Here is a 20,690-nt window from a genome sequence, read left to right as displayed (position 1 = left end):
CGTTTGGGGAAACATAAACGACATAATTTTCTGGGTGATGGATGCTATATCGAGAAATATTTCTTCGTTGATCGCACGTGTGTGTATAAATACTGCCTATACGGACGATTGGATCGAATTTTTTATTTTTATAACAAAAAAAAATCTCAATTTCCACTCCGTCCGATATCTTCATACCAAGTGGAACGATTCTTCTCTATGTAGTCGGCCAGCAGATCTTGACATTCTATCGAATTGAGTACATCAACTTGTACATCATTCTCTCTAAGTAAGGTCTCGTCGCCACGAAAATTTTGATTTTCGCCAATTACGACCCGAGGAATGCCATACAATCGAATAGCTCCGGAACACATCGCACATGGAGATAGTGTCGTAAAAATTGTACATTCCTTATAAAATGACGGAATTTGTCGCCCTGCGTTTTCTATACAATCCATTTCAGCATGTAAAATTACGGAATCACGTTGAATCCGACGATTGTGTCCCCGAGCGACCACTTGACCATTCCGAACAATAACACATCCAATTGGTACACCTCCTTCAGCTAGGCCATCACGAGCTTCGCGGATTGCTTCGGCCATAAACACTAATGTTTGATCTGAGTTATACGGATTATCGACCGTTGATTGAGCCATTTCTTTTAGTATACTAAATAATGTTAATTCGAAAATGTTCGGCTGGTAATGTTGTAAATCACAGTGTAAAGTGATAAGATAAGGCTGTTATCAATACACTCTGGAGAGAGTATTGCTGTTGTTTGCGTATTAGATATGTTGTGCAATTAAACATTTGAGCAGCAGACTTCACAACTTATACTTTATGTTGAAAAACTCCCAATCAGAATTTTCTGTTGTTTTAAGTTATTTTTCAAAAACGTTTAAAAGCAGGAAAGAAAACTGAACAACGGATATGTTGAATTTTGTAGTTATTAAACGGCTCTAGGACTTATTAACCCCGGACAAAATAACTCCGGACAAAATAACCCGGACAAAATAACCCCGGTCAAAATAACCCCGATCAGGTCAGGACAAAATAACCCCTGGACTAAATGATGACGACATTGAAGGGGGGATACTCCCCCCTTCACCCCCCTCTGCGGGGGCTGCCGCCCCTCGACCCCGCTTTTTTATTTTTTTTTTATTTTCCACGGCCTGCGGCGCAGCATATAATCTATTAAATTATATCAATTATATACTTGAGTATATTCGAACATATCGACTATATACTCAAGTACATTCTAATATATCGACTATTAATTTGAATATATTGACTCTATACTCGAATATGTCTACTATCATCGAATATATGGACTACAACTATGTACTCGACTATATTCGAATATGTTGACTATATACTAGACTATCGTCGAATATGTCGACTAAGAACTAGACTATACTCGAATATATCGACTACATACTAGACTATCATCGAACATATCGACTATATACTCGATTTCATTCGAATATACCGACTATATTCGCATATATCAAATATAAACGACTATATTCGAATATATCAACTAAGTACTCCACTCCACTATATTCAAATATATCGACTAAGAACTAGACTATATTCGAATATATCGACTACATACTAGACTATCATCGAACATATCGACTATATACCCGATTACATTCGAATATACCGACTATATTCGCATATATCAAATATAAACGACTATGTTCGAATATATCAACTAAGTACTCCACTCCACTATATTCAAATATATCGACTAAGAACTAGACTATATTCGAATATATCGACTACGTACTAGACTATCATCGAACATATCGACTATATACCCGATTACATTCGAATATACCGACTATATTCGCATATATCAAATATAAACGACTATATTCGAATATGTCAACTAAGTACTCCACTCCACTATATTCGAATATATCGACTAAGAACTAGACTATATTCGAATATATCGACTACATACTAGTATGTATGTATCGCCTATATTCGCATATAGCAAACATGATCGATTATATTCGAATATATCGACTATATTCGCATATATCAAATATATTCGACAAGATACTCGAATATATTCGAATACATCCACTATGTACTCGACTATATTCGAACATATCGACCATGTACTCATGAATATTCGAATATATTGAGTGTATTGAAAATATTCGAGTAACTATATCGTTTTTTTTATTTGGGAGTTATTCTGTCCGGAGTTATTTTGTCCGGGTTATTTTGTCCGGGGTTATTTTGTCCAGGGGACATTATGTCCGGATTTATTTCGTCCGGGGTTATTTTGTCCGAACGCCTATTAAACAGTTCCTAACAATATCTTGCAACTGAACTTATAAAACCCACATTATCCCCTCCTTTCAGCTTATAAATTATTTTATATGAGTTGACTTAACAACACTTTGTATGTTATAATGCTCATTATGGAAACATTGTTATAAATCGTCTGCTCAGTTGCTTTATCAATTTTATCAGTCAGTCTATACACTCATGTTGTATACAACAATGTAGCGGTAGCCAATGCAAACATATTTTTATCGAAATTCTTTAACATTTTTAGATCGTTATTCATCTTGCTCATATACGAATCACATCGAGCCAGCAAAAAGTTTTTAAAGTTAGTAAACTGCGGTGTACGATTCAATCGAAGCTATTAGTGATTTCCTTGCTACGATTTCCTGTGTCATTTGAGGATTTTTTTTTTAAAGTTATCTTAGACAAAGAAATGAAAAATGCAACCAAATCACATACGAGAATTATTTATTTGAGCTTCAAACAACACTCTTTGCGACATCTAGCCAACGAAACTTTATACATCAAGAAAGCTTATTTGAACACTTTGAATGAGATGGAGATGCCAGATAATTTCTATTTCCATTTTTACGAATTTTACGGATTAGGTTCGGTGAATTTTATAACAGAAGAATCGATTAAAACTACTAGAAATTGGTGACTTACATCAATACAATAGACTAGATGGCATAGACTATGTAAGTACAACATTTCGATTCTGTTCATATCGCTCTATTATCATAATGTTCTTTAACTTACTTACGTGATGTATTCGGTTTGAAGTAGAAGTCATGCCCTTTCTGTTTTGATTTTGATGCTGCTGCCCAATCTGAGGATTTCTATGGAACGAACATATATTTAGCAAACAAAAAAGTTCAATGGCAATGCGTCCAAACATTACCGATTTATGTAAGTGTCTGCTCCACTCCTGAGCGGTGACCATCGGATTGGGATAATCGATTCCTAATTTAACTCCACCTAATTCACCTTGACGCAATGTCCACGGAGCATGAATTCCCGTTTTGTGAATATTGACCAATTCTGGTATCCAGAGTTTTATAAACTCACCCTAAAAATAAAGCTACAGCTCACATGTGATTTGATAGAGCCAATGAGCAGAACTGGCGCTATCGATACTTACTTCCGCATCGTAGTCCAACGCCTGTTTGATCATATTGAATTTTCGATCTGCCCTCGGATCATTTCCGATTCCTGCGGAATAATTCCAATTACCGTAATTGCTGCAAACATCATAGTCGATCTGTACAACAAAACAAAAATTTGTCGATTAAAATCGACAAGAGATAAATTCAACAAACCAGTAGATACTCGAACCATTCAGCTCCCAGGCGCCAGTCAAGTTTCAGATCTTTTGTGAGGAAACTAGCAACATTCTGTCGACCTCTATTGCTCATCCAACCGGTTTGAAGCAGTTCTCGCATATTTGCATCCACAAAAGGAACGCCAGTCTTCCCATCTGCCCATTTTTTGAATTGTTCCATATCTTCAGTCCATTTGTATTTCATTTTCTTAATGCCACCGGAATAGAATAACGAATTCCCATACTTTACGGCGACAAACCGGAAATAGTCTCTCCACAACAGCTCAAATATGACCCAATATGTTGAATCATTCTTAACGCGTTCCGTTTCATACTTCCTAATTTCATAAAATATGCGCCGCGGTGATATGCATCCAAAAGCAAGCCAGGGGCTCAATTTGGTCGAGTATTCAGAGCCCAGCAGACCGTTTCGTGTAATTTTATACTTTTCAACAGCTTGAGTGTCCCACAAATAGGATTTTAGCCGGTGTAAAGCTGCTGTTTCACCTCCATTGAAGGGAAAAGCAGAGTTGGCATGAAGGTTCGGCTCTGTAAAGAAATGTAAAACTAATTGCTGTTGCACATATCACCCGCCAACGGTTGTAAAACGAGGTTACTTACCTTCCAATTTCAAGTCCTGCAATAATGGAATCTTCTCGGATATACCAACCAATTCAGCTGGGAGCGGTTTTAGTTTTTCTGGCATTCGTTTTTCGGTTCTAACTTTGCTGCGAGTCTCCACGTCTTTTCTGAACTGAGTGTATGTGTCCGGGGTGCTAAGCATGATATAAGTTTCACATTTGAACGTGTTTGAATTGTAGGAGCCCAGTACCTTTTAACATCGTACGGAAGATCGTCCTTATGATATAGAGTTGATCCCCAGATGGCTTGAAAAGTGATATTATTTTGCAGACAGAAATTCTCACATTCACGTTCTACGTTGATTTCCTCTTTTGTTATTTCTTTCTGAAATGCAATAGCCTCGAATTTGCATTTTCCTCGAATGAATGCCAGTGCTTCTTCAGGCCGTTTAGATAGAATGATGAGCCCACTGAAATTGTATTAAAATTTGTACTCGGGCTCTCAGTGCAAGAGTTTTAGATTTACCTTCCCTTGGCCTTAATCGTTCTGTTTAAATCATCCACACATTCTATCAAAAACTTCGAACGAAAGTTTCCAGTTTTCGGAAACTGATATCGATGAGTTGTAGCGAACATGCGAGGATCAAAGCAAAATAAAGGTGTTATCGTCTCTGCATTTTCATGGGCCCATAGCAATGCCTGTGAGAAACGTCATAACAACAAATTCAGAAAAAAAAAGAACGCCGGTCGATGACGCTCATGACGCTATACAATTTATCTACCTCGTTATCATGAAACCGCAAATCGTTTCTTAGCCAAACCAAGCAGTTCTTAAATTTTCCCATTTTCGTTGAAGAAAGATAATAAATTTATAGATTGAATCGACTCGTTTGAGCAATAACAATGTGAAGATGACACTGTCACTGAGTGCATGGAATGAACCTTCGCAAATAAGTATACATTCACTATACTCATGCATTAAAAAAGCACAATCGATCGTATAATTACAATTATTCGCATGTTAAATACTACAAAACTGATTTCTCTTTCTTACTTTATTAATTTAGCTGCTTATTCGCTACGAATGACATTTTATCAGTGTACAAAATACAACAAAGCTTCTACCTACGGTGTAAAAGTTCAACAGCTTTGACAGAATCTTCGAAATCCATCATTGTGTGTGGAGATGCCCTGACCATGGTAAAAATTCTCTCATGCCCTGCACTCTCCCTCTCTGTATCGCCCAAAAATTCATGAAATTCTCTCAACAACTGACATAATGTAACTGTACAGAAAAATTGCAATTCGTTTATGTTCTCGTGGGATCCGCCTCTAGTTTGTATTATTCAATGACGGTGGACAGACGTATTCAATATACCGCGATTGTTCTCTGTATCTCTTATTAAAATTCAATATTCATTCACTTTTATGGTGTACCACATATCACAAGACCAGAAAATAACCAAGACAATATTTTTAGCATTCGTACATGGTTGAATAAATTAGAAAACAAAACTCGAAGCTAAAGTTCTATAATAATCTATTTTTGAAGTGAATTTTACTCGAATATTTTATCGAAAGGCCAACAGCAAAGAAAAATATTACCACATCGAAAGAGTGTGTATTAAAATAGAGAAATCTCTTCATCGAAGTGTCTTGTTGTGTGTTTATTTGTTTGGGTTTTACTGAAATATTATTTTGATGAATTTCTGAAGTGCACAATCGAGCGAATAATAGTGTGTTCAATGAATCATGACCTGGCATATTCATCAATAGCATATTGTGCGTAAAATTGTTTAATAAACCGTCGGTGAGACATTAAAAGATCTTCATTTTGGCGGAGAAGAGAAATTGAAATTTCATCGGAATTGAATTCAACAAATTGCTACGCATGTAACAAAAAAGTAGGTATACCGCAAAGATGTTTGTTATAATTGATTTTTAGTTGATTCAAAACTTGGTGATCGTTTCCTTTCCACTTTGTTTGCAAACCAATCTCTATGATGTAAATATACTTTCGCACAAATCATAACATCTCACAACATCATATCAAATCACATTTACATATTCAACAGCATCCGAGTTCGAAATTCTCCCTCATATTATGCATGATACGTGTGACTGTGTGTGTGTAATGTGTACAAGACGAATTGTTATTGTAACTTGTGAATTTTCCTTCTCTATGGGGTGTTCTCATTTTCAGAATATTTTTACTTTTTATATAACTTACGATAAGTGACGTCTCCACCCAAGTTGCGATATAGATCATTAAAGAGCAACAAATACATACAGTAAGCAGCAATTTAGATTCGGACTATGAACGAACATTCTAAAAATTGTTCTTGTTAACTTAACGTCCTTAGCATCTCGTACGTCCTAAGTTGAATTATAAGACCGGTAGAGGTAAAATAGTGGCCGGTCGCAAGGCAGAAATCTCGTTAAGTTCAAACCGTAGTTGTGATGAGTGCAGGACGTCTACCGAAAAATCTTACATATTTTCTAAGGAGCTACAATCGCATACAATTCCAAATGTGAGCAGCTGGTGCAAAATAACGTATGCACACCAGTTCGGTTTATCAATTGTAGCTAAGTCAAATAATTTCTAACAAACGCTTGATTCTCCTAGTTATTCATTTTATAACCGGGGTCCCTATTTTCAATCACGTGAGTTGAATCTCCCTGGAAAATGACGTCACTTTTTTGTACGAAAAATTACGTAATTTTCCAGGGAGATTAATCTTCCATAATAATTGAAAATAGTGACCCAGTCCCCAAGGTTCTGAAAGACAACGGTTCAGTGAATTCTTTTTTCATATTAAACTTTTAGTACTTAAAATGTTCCCTTCTCAGACGATAGAAGAGCTCCTAAAAATTCTTTCTGTTACTTCCTTCTTGATCAGAGGTGTCTTCCAGAACCTTGCTTTTACGGGCTTAAGAATCGATTATGTAAGTGAACAAAATCATATCTCATTAATGATGTAACCTGTTAAAAAAAATTGTTTTCGGTTCGACTGATTGGGTAAACTAAAATCTTAAAATTTCCTGTTTTTTTATGCTAATTGTGAGCTGTGTATTTTTGATTTTTCCATTGTAGCCTGCACCGAAAAAAAATGTATAAAAATCCACATTCCACAAATTACACAGAAAACACAAATTCTCATGGATTTCAATTACCCTGCATGAATTTCTATAAATACGAAAATTTCGCTAAGCGTCATTATTCGCAGTATGCAAAATCTTAAGAAAATAAACGTTTCGTGTTATATACACGGCGATTGTCCAAACAATTCATCTGGTCTGGTATAGTTCTTATGTGCGAAAGCGTATCACCGAACATTTTTTAAATATTTAATTTGAACAGAGTTATATTCGTTGCTTGGCAAAAAATCAAATCTTGTTTACAGATCGTTAAAATTGGTTTAAGAGCATTTTTAACATGGTCAAACAGATGAGCTTCAAGAACATAGGTAAAACCGTTGAACAAACATTAATCACTCACTAGCCATTCGGATTGATGTTTGTCAGTCCAAATTTCAGCAATCCATCCAACGTTTGATTCCTACTTCTATGGACATATTTCAACGGGTTCATAGATTATATATTGTAGTTTATGTGCAGGTTTTTTTTACATTTTAAGCTTGGTGACGCAAAGCGGAAAGCCAAAATTTATTGTGTCAATGGTACGATTCGGATCGAACGGTCATGGTATTGTATTTTAGTCATTTTTGTTCCGTTGTGTGACTTGAAAATTAGGTGTAATTGACTGTACAATACGTATGATACATCTGTTACATACGCTAACACACGGTTCATCTGCAGATATAACGGCAACTCCAAAAATGAGCTATTGAGTCAGAGGTTCCAATGTTTTACCGGCTTTCCCTTCCGTTTTTTAAAGAAAATAAAAACAGTAACTTGAATCAAACCGGTTTACAAATAATTTTTCTTCAGATTTCCTTTCGCTACATCAGTCTTACCTCCATCCCCATCATCTCAACCCGCTCAATGCATTAAATATACTTTTTCTTAGGAAAACAAGGTAACAGTAATTAACAGAGGAAAATTCAATGGTGTAGAATAAGGACAATGAAATCTCTTGTTTTTCATTTCTAACGTTTACATTTTAAAACGAACAAAATGTTCTGACACGGACATACGCTGGAGATTATGCTGGAGCAGAAAATAAACAATTTATTAAACCGTGAAAAGGGCGACCAACGAAACATTAAGTTTTAATGAGTTATTTTTTTTAAATGTTTCGTCTATAGACGATATATAGGTCGATTTTTGAGTGAGAATACCTAACTCGTTGCTTTTGTATTCGTTTGTTTTGTTTCTGCGTGTTGCTCATGATGACTCGACGACTTTGTGCATGAATTTTAGTTGATTAGAAACGGACGAAGTCATGAGTCTTACCAACAACTATTCAATTCATTCACCCTAGTTTGAGTTCATTTTTTGTTCTATAGAATTGGTAATCGGAACGTGCATTAGAGGTAATGTGATATTGATATATGATATAGATGGTGGACTGCTGCAACGTGCAACATTACAAAATTAATCCATACTTTACCGTAACTGTAACGAAGAAGGTTGTATACCTTTCGATAAGTAACTAAAACAGGGCTGTAGTAGCAACGGCGTCAATGGATGGCGTGATATGCCTCAGCATTTAAATACAACAAGCAGACATAAATACAGTGGCAGAGTCTCAATTATTAAGATAGCTTCCTTCAAGGCTTTGTTACTGTAGTTATTGTACCATAGAATAAGAGATTAGGTTGGCTAAATCGAAAGAAACAATGCCGGTTTCGACGATGTGAAGATGTGCAATGACGCGACTTATGTGGCAGGTCAATCTACATAATTCAATGGTACTGCTGCTTCATTTATTTAACTCTGACGTTACTGGGCCAAACATTTTCATATGATTTAAGTGGATTCATAGGCTACCTACGACCCTGTACGAAAAATGCATTCGTTTTCAAAGTTAATGAGATTAATATTAGACTACCCTTTACATTTTGTAGAAGGGTCTACAATGTAGACTCTACATGTTGTAGTGAACATACATCACTGTGAGTTGTAGTTTCTAATTGGAACATTGTAGGGAACATGAAGTAGCACCACAATAGTAGATTACGTATCTATGGGAGAAATTATGGAAAATAGTTATGAGGGATATCGAGCCCTTGGGCGAGAGTCGTACGCTAGTTTACTGAACAAATGAAAAGAAAATTTGGCAGCAGGAAATAATGTTCTATTTATCTCACTATGAATATGAGCTAAAAACCTAGAAGTTAAATTTAAAGCTTAATTTAGCGTCGAGCTTTGTGACGTGATTACGTATTCGATTCAATTGAATCAATGGAACAAAGCTGAGCAACTGCAATAACAAATGGTTTAAATAATTTAGTTACTAACGCTGGCTTAGGTAGTAATCAATTCGCTGGATAATTAGACTGAATCAAAATAACTTTCTCAAGGATTTCAGTCTTACTTAATCAATATTGTGGCTAAGCGATATTAATGACTTTGCATTTATCATAATGTTGTTACTTATGAATTCGCATTGCAATAATTGGTTCTGAATATTTTAAACCTGGCATGTCTATTCTGTTACGTCCTCGCTTCGCTAGCCATAAATTGTATACAATGGATGCATTCTTATGTTCTGAATATCGATTCAGGTATATTGGGAGTGAAATGGTTGGCTATTTTGCTGTTAATTCCAAGGTGATGAAGGCAAGATAACATTAGAATGCTCAAAGTTCTTTTAATTGTTTGACTGTGAACTCAGTCAGCGATGTGAACCGGAACCTTTATAAAGCGAGGTTGTGGAAATGGTGCCCTATTAAAAATAAATTAAATTAAAAAAAAACCTGAAGCAATTCTCACGCAAAGGAATGCTTTAATTAAACTAAAAATCAATTTCTTTACAACATTAATAGCAACAGAAATATGATAATATGCAACATACTAATGCAATGACGTAGATTGCAGTATAATTCGATTGCGTGTGTTGTAGCAATTGTTGCTACATTATTAAACACTCTTTTCTTCCGAACTGAATCAATGCGTCTGCTATTATGTTACCATCATTTTATTGATCATGACATTGAACGATTCTTCGATATTACTCAAGCAAAGCATAAATAGAAATAGATGACTTGCTATACCAGCATCATATAGTTCAAATAATTTCATCTAAAATCTACATCACTGAAAATCATCAAAATAATTTACCACAGACATTCGTTGATTATACAAGGCATCATAAATTTTGCTGATTTTAATATAGTGGCCATGACTTCATTTGTCTCTGATCGAAGTCGAACATTTAAGTGTAATAAAGGCCTATCAAATAGTATCGAAGTATCGAAACATAACGTACAATGGATGTGAATGTGTGGTAGAAATTCGGTTTTAACCGAAACCACAACAGCATTGCTGCAGTCTATATTTGTTTGATTTCATCACTAATATGTGAGCTCAGCTAACGATGCTCAATTTAAAAAAAATAATCAAATTTTTAACAATTTCATAACAATTTTGTCTATTGTGTTACTGGAAACTAACCTGAGGATTAATTTCTCGTAGAAATTGATGAAAAGGTGAAACGTAGGTAGTGAAAGAGAGCCAGGTTTGAGAAACAGTTTCTTTGATGTTATTAGGTAGAGATAGTTTTTGGCAGTTCACAGATAAAAACAGTCTCCTTCTTTTAGCTTCTTGAAGGATTGCTTTAATTTCTTTATGTGACTTTCAGACACTAAGAGAAATTTTGGCATTTGAGTACTTCTGAATAACTGTCTTTGACGATATGGACAAGGTCCGAAAGAGCAAAATAATTCGCCTGAAGTGATAACGTGCAAAATAAATAACACACGCTCCGTTTAAATGTAAGATTTAGCTACTTAATTTTACTTGTCTGTTCAACCTGGTTTGTATTTATTTTACGAATGTTCTTTTCATAAGTTTGCTCATGAAAACACAAACCAACTGGTGAAACAAAAGTTATTGTAAATACACACACGGAATTTCGAAAACCGACACATTTTCTGTTATTTGGTTTACTGATTTGTTGGGAATTTTACATGTATTCTGTATGGAGAAATCAAAAACTGGAGTAAAAGTTTTAAAAACACAGAAACAGAAAATGTGTCTGTTTTCAAAATTCCATATGTGTACATTTCGTTTTTTGCCATAGAGCTAAATTTTCTTTAAAATACTAAGTGTGTAGGAAATTCGAAATGACACTACTGATTGCTCCAAGCCAGGGTATGAGACAGTTTACATTTGTAGGTTGGTATTTGAGTTGCACTGATGGGAAAACTCCCACCTAAGATATTGAGAGATTGAGGTTAGTCCCTGTGGTGTACCATTTAAAGTGTAAGTTAATAGAGCAAGCAACTCTATCCAAATCAGCATCAGAATGTTAGAAAACTTCCAACCTTAGATACATACATAATAGGTATTTATGCAATTCCGGGACCTGTTTTTAATAACGTAAAGAAGAAGATTATTGTACGTATGTTTAAAGTGCGAAGAAAGCTTTATCGCACTAGTGCGTAAAGTTTTTCGCACTCTAAAATGCTGAGAGTAGAAACTGGGACCTGTTTTTAATAACGTAAAGAAGAAGATTATTGTACGTATTTTTAAAGTGCGAAGAAAGCTTTATCGCACTAGTGCGTAAAGTTTTTCGCACTCTAAAATGCTGAGAGTATAAACTTTATTGTATTTAGACTGGACTAATGTTTAATAACACATTAAATCATTCTTCTTCAGTCAGAAATCGTGAACATGTTTATTATGACATCGATTGCTATTACCTAATAAAGTACTTTGCGCCGAGTTTCATACAACGTTTTATGCGGCGTCCAAAATGTGATAATTTTGCCCATTATGATGTTGAATTGCATAAATAACTATTATGAAATACGTCAGATTAGTTTGCGCGATTGTTGGGCCACGTCAAAAGTAGATAGCTCTTCGTATTCAAGTGACTTCAAGTGTTTTGCAGAACTGTCAGAATAGTCAATATAATTATGTTTACCCATTTTATGCTCAAACAGTACAAATTTACATAAAGCATTCAAAATGTACTAAAACATGCTATCGAGAAAACTTTTTTTTCTGTCTGTAGTTTCATTCATCTATCATGCAAGTGTACAAACAGAAACCAAATGTACAAAACTATTATGATGAAACATAACACAGGAAAAAATAAACATAAAAATAAATAACTTCTAATATGAGCTTCCGATATAATATACACAAAAAAAACAGTAGATACGTCTACGTTCAACATAATCATACCGCTATACAGAGGGTTTGTTTTGAAACTAAATTCAAACTTTTTATGTCACAAACGTGTATCATATGTGTAGCCTGTTCTAAGTAGTCAGAACATAAATTTTTGTTTGCTATAGTTTCATGTAAATAACGATAAGAAAATGTAATTGAATTTGTCGATTTCGTTTATAACTCGCAGGGATATTATGAGGTACATTAGTACTACTTGACTTTAACTTTCGATCGGACAAGCTTTAGATTATAGTGAAGCCTGAGTTATAAGTTATAAGCTTAGTCATTTAAGAATTCTGTGGCAAATCTGTTGAAATATGTGCTTTTTTACTCAATCTGAATTTACGAGTTGGTGCATAGACGCACATTCCTTGTATAGTATGAACAATCAAACTTGTGTACAGTCTCAACATAAACCAAAGTGTTTCGGCTAAATACGTGCTATGTGCGCAGCACAGATAGATGACGTCAACTTATTTAACAAGGACGCTGGTGTGCAACTTTTCTTTGTATGTTTACTGTCTTCCTTTTTTACTTAAAATACGAAAAGTTTCTATTTGTGGACCAGCTGGAGTGAAAAAAAAACTCAATTTAACTGTAAAAACACAAAAATCACGTTATTGATTTCCAGAAACAAACTCGATAACAAAACTGTCGAACTCTTTACTTCGTAAGAGCTTCAAGCAAAACAGGCTTACAATAAGGACGTCTGCAAAATTATTTCAACAATATTGATTTACCTAGAGCAAAACCGACTTTATATTAGTCTGAAACTTACAAAGTTAAACTGGTGAGGAGGCATGTATTTCCTGTCCGACGATTTTTATTTCTATTCTGATCACATTGAAGAGGTGTTTAGGTGTCTTAAACGCCTATATGTGCAGAAACATCAGTCTTTAATGAACGTTTCTCTATCTTCATTCAATGTATCAGACTTGTGGAAAAAACATTTTCTGACAGAGATTTTTTGCTTTTTAATTTTTGTCTCTCGCTTCCTCAAGTTTTACAATTTAATAAAATCATAAATTCAAGAAGAGTATATACAATGCAATTCATTTCGTTCGACAGCGTCGTAGTAATTCTATCATAATTACTTCTCATTTCTTCCCATAGAGATATGCAAATATTTATTATAATTTGACGGAGCATAAAATTGCACTCAATGTTGTTTTTTTCTAATTGAATAAATAAAAGATAATAAAAACACTTTACAAATACATTCTATACATACCGCATTGAAATAAATATACTGACAATAGACACGCAGCGTATAAATATATTAATACACAAAAGATAAGTTCTTATCTGCTGGTAATGTAATATTTTGAAATATACACTTTCAGCATTCCATCCATCCATATTAATATCATAGCCTTTCACAGCGCTTGTAATGCTTCGAAAATAAATCAACTTGATTGAATAGAATGATGAACAGGCCAATTAATAGCGTTCCACATTGTCTATTCATTGATTGAATTGATTGTCGCTACCTTACAATTGCTTTTGTTGTCAACTTACAGTTGATATTGTTTTCATTATTGACTTTTCGACGTGTTAACATTTTAAAGTGATTTAGAATTTAGATGAGGCATAGAGAGGCAGTGTAAGATCATTTTATTGACGGTACTACGGAGGTATGTCAGACGCGACCTCCCGGGTCAAAGCACCATTTTTTTGTACCTTAAAAATGCAGTTTACCAAAAACTGACCGTATCAAAACATTTTTAAGTTTCAACCGATCAGGTCAGAAAATTTTTTGGATCCACCTCTGATACTCTAGCTGTTGAATTACGATCGTGACAATGTAAGTAGGGAAATTCAAAAACTCGATTTGTCAACTTTTCAACTAAGTGAAAGTTCATGATCTGTGCAATAGCTAGTAAATCCAATACTACCGGTTAGGTAACCCTAAAATTTTCAACGTAATTAGTAATCAGACAAAGTTTTAATGATCGACGCATAAGTATTAGGTACACAAAATTAACCTTAACACTATGTGAATGGATAATGTAACCATTGCGATGAGTACACATCATACGTCCATACTAATCATTTTATTTATTTACCTTACTTACCCGAACACAATCGAAATCTATTTGTAATTTGCAATCACTGCTAATTTCTATTTTATCATTTGATTAGCAACTTCAGTAAATTGTGTTTGATGTTAACAGTCAAGTGGCAATAAAATTATTTAACCATAAATTACACACAGAGAATTTATCAGATAAAACGTAATTTTGATGTTCCATCATTTTCGTTTCAGATTCAATCAACAAAATTTTCTATTGTTGTATACACAAGATACATTTACCCAAATTATTTGTTTTGGCGGAAACAAATTGCCAAATCAAATTATTTGTTTATCCTGGTGGTCGAGTTGAGATATTTTTGGACAATATAATCGTATCCAATTAGTGTAAAATTGTACACAGAGATGCTTTGGTTGTTTTTGCGACAGTGGGCTGCTTCAAAAGTCTCCATGTAATTTAATGGTGAGTAAGTAAAATTTTAAAATTATTTTTTTCATTGTGTACCGACCTATTGAAAAAGTCTTTCACGTTTGGGAAACACTCGTAACCGGTAGTCAATTTTGACAATTTTTTTCCACTTTGTAATTTGATCGGAAGTACTGGCGATACGACAATTGATAAAATTAATAATTTTGATAAAAATCTTTTCACCATTCAATGTAATTTGGTGTACGGTCGGAGTATATTAAAGCGATCGATTTTATTCGGTATCAAATGGTACACAATGTTTATGTGCTTAGTATTGTGGTACCAGCTGAACAACAACCATTCGAATAAGGACATCTGAAACAAGTTCGGTTACGGCATTAATTTGTAAGTCTTGAACTGTATACAAAATGAAGTTGTTTAACGGTCGATTTATTTGATGTTTGGCTTTTCGATTTGAATGAGCTGTTTCAATTAATATTAAGCGACATGGTTCATTCATTAAAGATCAGTTTATTCGGCTGGAATGAATTGTGGCCATTAATATTAAGCGACATGTTTAATTAACTAAATATCAAAAATGTGTCGTGGGGAAAACTCTTTTCAATCACTTGAAATTATCATTTCGATTTCTATTATTGAAGAGAATTTTTAGTACATTACTTATCAATGGGGCAAATGATGGAAATGGTGCTTCTTGTCAGTACATAGTCAGAAGTATCATTTCCATCATTTACCCCATTGCCAAGTAATAGTATATTACTTCCGAGGTTCCAAGTTGTGTATTTGATAAGTGGGGTGTTACAGCCCGACCCAAAGGGGAGGGCTGTATTTCCCACTTGTCAAATAACAACTTGGAACCTCGTAAGTACAATGCTTTACGTGATTAGGCAATGTAAATGAAAATGAAACATGCCGTAACACGTAAAACGTTTTTATTCAAAAACAGGAGGTTACAATCAATAGAAAAATCGGATTTTTATTTACATGGATACCTACGTATTATTCCGAGAGAAAACAACTGATTAGTACTTTCATAATTTGTTTTAATCAATTTTTTAATGGCAAGCACCATGTGACCGATTTAAAATTAAAACAACGAGACCGCAATCATAATCGTAAATATGAAGCAACAAAAATTCAGGAATTATTTTAATTACCTTCCGTGCGCTGGGTAACAAAAATACCGGACTCATTAGATAGGATAATAAATTTTGATTAAAGGGTTTGCTCATGCTCACACAAAAAATCAATTAACCGAAAGTGTGGCGTCGTTCGAAATAATAACAATAAATCCTACTGTTGTCACAGATGTAACATTCTTTTTCGATTTTATTTTAACAAATAATAATCAATATGATGGCGACATAATGGCGATGGAAAAGTTACTCTGCGTGGCATTAAGCTTACATATTTCTATGTACACATAACCAGCTACTGCTAGAAGTGTATAGAACCGATTTTAATTAATTTCGCTTTAGATGAGTAACAAGAAAAACAGCTAAAGTTTGGAGTGCTAATTGTGCACAGTAACATCTTCTTTCACTTCTGTTTTAGCTTGTAAAATGTATAGTTATTATTTTCCGAAATCGTCTTGAATGTGGCATTTTGTATGGCTGATGATAAAATATGATTTTGGACGAATTTTTCCTTTACATCTTCCATGTTTGCTCTTTTTAAGCTTTTAATTGTCAGTTGTGATGATGAAGTGCGTTCAAAAATACTGTAATATCTGTTCGTACGGTCGGTGTCAAAAATCAACTTGTAGTTTAGAGTGAGTGACAGTAGCTTTCCATGAAGAACATAAGTATTGACAGTGATAACAGATAAATGTCAAAAGTAAAATTTAAATTATAATTCAGATGTGTCAGCACTTGAAAATTGATGGGGGTATCGGAAGCTTAAGATTATGTTACCCACTTCAATTATTTATTATTCATTGGCGTTTCTTTGACTATGTAAAATGAAGCATTATTGTAGTAGGGTTGACATATTAAGTTGTTTGGAGAGTATCGTGAAACTAAAATTTGGAAGATGATATCCTGATGAGATAAAGAAGAAAATCTCCCTCCTTATAGCTAAAAAAAATCAATTTTACAAAATAAGTTTCAATCAAATCATGATGATGAGAGAACCACTTTGTTTTGTGTATATGGATCTGCTAAACAGGTCAATAGATTTTCAGTAAAAATTATTTCGTAAATAAGACAAATGGTTAAATGAAAAGTGGTAGCAAGTCATACAAGAAAGTCAATGAAACTCGGAAACTTAAGATCATTGACTATATTTGCCAATATTATTATTTCCCATGCGATTTCAGAGACACGTTCCCATCACTTTGCAAATGAAACAAGAAAACAAAAAGTTCGCTTCTGACTTATGAAATTTGTTTAGTCTTCAACTTAATATGAAATTGTTAATCGCATTTCTTAATGCATAAATGGAGTCATTCGACACACAAAAATTAAATACATTGAGACTTTCCAGCCATGCCAATTAGTTCTCGGTAGCTCGTTGTTTACGCTTAAAATTTTATGATTACCAAAATATTGATTAAATGAAATGAAAAAAGTTTCTTGCCGCAAAAACCCATTCACTCTGAAAACATGTCAGACTTTATATAATTATCACATTGGCAAAAAGTGATTTGTCAAACAAAGCAGAACTAAAAGGCGAAACAAGATGGTATTATACTATAGCTAAACAAAAAAGAAAGAAACCATATAGCGCGTTCGTATTGAACGTTAGATAATATGAAATAACAAGCTATTACCCGGCAGTTGTTTTCTAATTGAAATGTATAATTAAAAAGTTTAATTTCCAAATTGCCCATTTACGGCCGGATGATTTTAATTTCGCTACTTTTTAATGTTTTGGTTCTTTATTACACAATAAGATTTCATAAAGTTAAGTGTGCGAAACAGTACGTATATCAAATATCTTATATCAGTATTTTTACAGGTTCTTGCTGATTATTATTCATAAAGTTCAATGCGCTAGAGAATAAATATAATTTTTTTTTATACATTTTAACAATTTACTCGATTGTAGCGATGAATAAAGGTTTACTGAACTTGGATTTTTATTTAGAAAATTAGCAAACACGTGATCTCAGTGTTGGAATGAAGTCACTATTTGTTGTGCATCTTCTGCTGTGTTTTAAAGAAATAGAGATAGCTGGGAAGAATGAATTAAATGACTCAATATATCTTCTCATAGACGGCATAAATTATCTGTCCCATAATTGGTTAAAGATCTTTCGTAAGTAATTAAGTAATCGCAGCTGAGTTTGCGGTTATTCGTGCTTATTCCGACCAAGTATTTTCTTTGCATCCCTATGCATCACGAAAGGATTGGTTATCAAGTATCGATCACATCATAAATAAGTTATGTCTGATGACTGGTGCTGTAACGGGCTGGTCACTACGACATCAAATTGTAAATGCATATCAAAGTGTTCTCAAAATATCATTTACATGCTACATGCGTCGAAAACCGTACTTTTCATGTTTCAAGCACTTCTTTTGACGCCCTTAGCATGTAATAAATATTATGCACGTATGACAAAGCGGTCGAGGCTTGCCGAGACGGCTTGTCATACGTGCATTTTCTTTTTTATCGCATAAGCGAAAACGAGACAACAAGATATGCGAATGACACTTTGACAATTTACAGAAGTATAATGTTTGTTTATATATCCTAGGTGAATAACTTTTTCGGGGAATCACACCGCGTATGCGATAATATATATTATGCACCTGTTGCCAAGATTGGTATTTTGACGTGTAGGACATTATTGCCCTAGCCGAAGGCGTGGGCCATAATGCCTACACGTCAAAATAACAGTCTGGCAATAGGTGCATATCATATTTTATCAGTCGAGAACAGATATATCGAGATAAACAAAAACTCCCTAGAGGGATAAGCTCGAGATTATCGTTCTAGACAGATAAAATCCATTACATAATTCGGGATAAAAAATAAAAAGTCTAGTTTTCATCTTTTTATCCCTAGTCATGTAAAAAAACTATTTATTGAGACCCGATAAAGTAAATGAAGTTTAGTTTCCTTCAGTAACAATGCTAGTAAAATATACATCAGACCTGTGGAGTGAAAATTTTTATTTTTCAGCAACATTAAACGAGTAAATCTAAACATTTTTCTCATTTTGTGCTTTATATTAAAAGAAAAATGTGTTCAAACACAGGGAAGGAATAAATATTTAATGAAAATTTTTAAAAGTTTTGTCTCTTACCCTTTATGCTCTGAAATATGCATAAAAATTTATGTTTTTCTTTTCCGTTACGGTACATTATCTTCAAGTAAATTTATTCGTAGAAGTATACAAAATGATAATAAATTTGCACAAATGCTTTTTAATTCGATTTGATTAATTTTAGAATATTTCATTTTTGCAGACGATTACACTCATTGCTAAAAATGGGGCTGACTGTGTCGCCTCTTCGCCGACGTGGCTGTTTTTTAATTATAATAGTCATAATTTTGGTGCCGTTTACGATTCTACTATTGCTTATGGGACCAGGTAAGAATAACTTTTGTGGACCGAATTATTATTATTCGTTATTGACAGCAAAGAATTACAAACATTAATTAACGCCCACTGTTAACTCGGTATGGTATAGTGAGCCTGAAAACGAATGAAGTAATAGATTTTGTGTCTAAAGAAATAACAGTTTTATAGCAATAAGCTTGTTATTTGTAAACGTGTGATCTAGTAGTAATTTAGAATTTTTCCGCGTTATTACAAACAAATGAATAAGTGTATGACGTTTGTGAGTGTTCTATCTTGTACATGGGGTCTACGTGGTCTGAAAAATCAATTCATTGCAGGAAACAATTCAATACTAAGATATTTCGTCGTCTTATGTTTAGATATGGCTAAAAGATGATGGTGTATTAGAAGAATTAATTAGAAAATGCTTACCAAATACACCAGATTGGAAACCAAAGAAGAAGAATAATATTACATTTGTAATGTGAAAATTGTGAAATAAGAGTCTTCTGCCAACGATTTTATATTTCTTTTCAACATTCGCGACCGGGAATGGAAACAAAGGATCAACAGATCTGTGTTTCGAGATCTTCATTGATCGTCCCAACGTGATAGGTCGCTAAAAACATTTGCGAAAAGCTAACGTTAGTTACCCAAACTCCCTTATTTTTAACTAGTTCCAAAAATATCCTCTAAATACTTAAAATGTCCATATTTGCGAAGAAAGTAAAGTGTTAAAAATATAATTATTCGCTCATAATTATACACAAAAATTGTAAATCTAATCTGTTAAATGAAATTGTCTCTTGTGCGTATTACAATAAAACGCTATTCGTTTACATTTATCAAACGCACATAGGTATATATTATACTGTAACGAATAATCCCATACAATTTATAGGTTTGTGTGACTTGATGTTGAAAAAGACAATTCAATTATGTGCTCAGCGCTCATTATGTTTGAACTAACATTTCAGTTAAATTAATTGCCTCCATTTATACAAATTTTTATTTGTTTTGTGTACATACATGTAAATTGAGCCAATTACAATAGCGCGTGCAAAATAAATTCTGTAAAATTGGTGTAGAAAACAAACCAGTTGAATCTTTAATTCGTTTACGTAAGTTCTATTTGTTGTGGTTTGACGTATTTTTCGATTTAATCTCATTTTCAATGATACATTTTTTTTGGTAAATTGTGTAAATTTTGTTGTTTCATTGACTTA

The 20,690-nt window shown here is 33.8% G+C and overlaps 3 protein-coding genes across 5 annotated transcripts in view; 1 reads left to right on the top strand and 2 right to left on the bottom strand.

The window, feature by feature from the left end:
• Nucleotides 1–112: 112 nt before the first annotated feature.
• On the bottom strand, nt 113–685 carry LOC119073660 (cytosine deaminase-like). Its single transcript, XM_037179264.1, has one exon. It carries the CDS (start codon nt 633–635, stop codon nt 147–149), a length of 489 nt encoding a protein of 162 aa, XP_037035159.1. The 5' UTR covers nt 636–685; the 3' UTR covers nt 113–146.
• Nucleotides 686–2,737: 2,052 nt separating this feature from the next.
• Nucleotides 2,738–5,137, bottom strand: LOC119073515 (cryptochrome DASH-like). The gene is made up of 8 exons (XM_037179041.1): nt 4,971–5,137; nt 4,715–4,887; nt 4,440–4,658; nt 4,229–4,383; nt 3,606–4,156; nt 3,428–3,547; nt 3,188–3,355; nt 2,738–3,125 (listed from the first exon to the last, which is right to left on the bottom strand). Exons 1-8 carry the CDS (start codon nt 5,031–5,033, stop codon nt 3,042–3,044), a joined length of 1,533 nt encoding a protein of 510 aa, XP_037034936.1. The 5' UTR covers nt 5,034–5,137; the 3' UTR covers nt 2,738–3,041.
• Nucleotides 5,138–5,516: 379 nt separating this feature from the next.
• LOC119073496 (alpha-1,3-mannosyl-glycoprotein 4-beta-N-acetylglucosaminyltransferase A) overlaps nt 5,517–20,690 on the top strand; it is a 33,018-nt gene continuing 17,844 nt past the window's right edge. Inside the window, exons 1-4 of one of the 3 annotated variants that reach the window (XM_037179008.1) lie at nt 5,517–6,092; nt 9,486–9,487; nt 14,759–14,987; nt 19,370–19,494. In XM_037179008.1, coding sequence (XP_037034903.1) covers nt 19,392–19,494 — 103 coding nt within the window. In that variant the 5' untranslated portion in view covers nt 5,517–6,092; nt 9,486–9,487; nt 14,759–14,987; nt 19,370–19,391. Of the gene's footprint in view, nt 6,093–9,485; nt 9,488–14,758; nt 14,992–19,369; nt 19,495–20,690 lie in introns of all 3 variants that reach the window. The other 2 variants (XM_037179007.1, XM_037179009.1) reach the window with 2 other exon arrangements.

The sequence above is a fragment of the Bradysia coprophila genome, unplaced genomic scaffold, assembly GCF_014529535.1.
Source record: "Bradysia coprophila strain Holo2 unplaced genomic scaffold, BU_Bcop_v1 contig_138, whole genome shotgun sequence".
Taxonomy (NCBI): domain Eukaryota; kingdom Metazoa; phylum Arthropoda; class Insecta; order Diptera; family Sciaridae; genus Bradysia; species Bradysia coprophila.
This window is presented reverse-complemented; position numbering and strand designations above follow the sequence as displayed.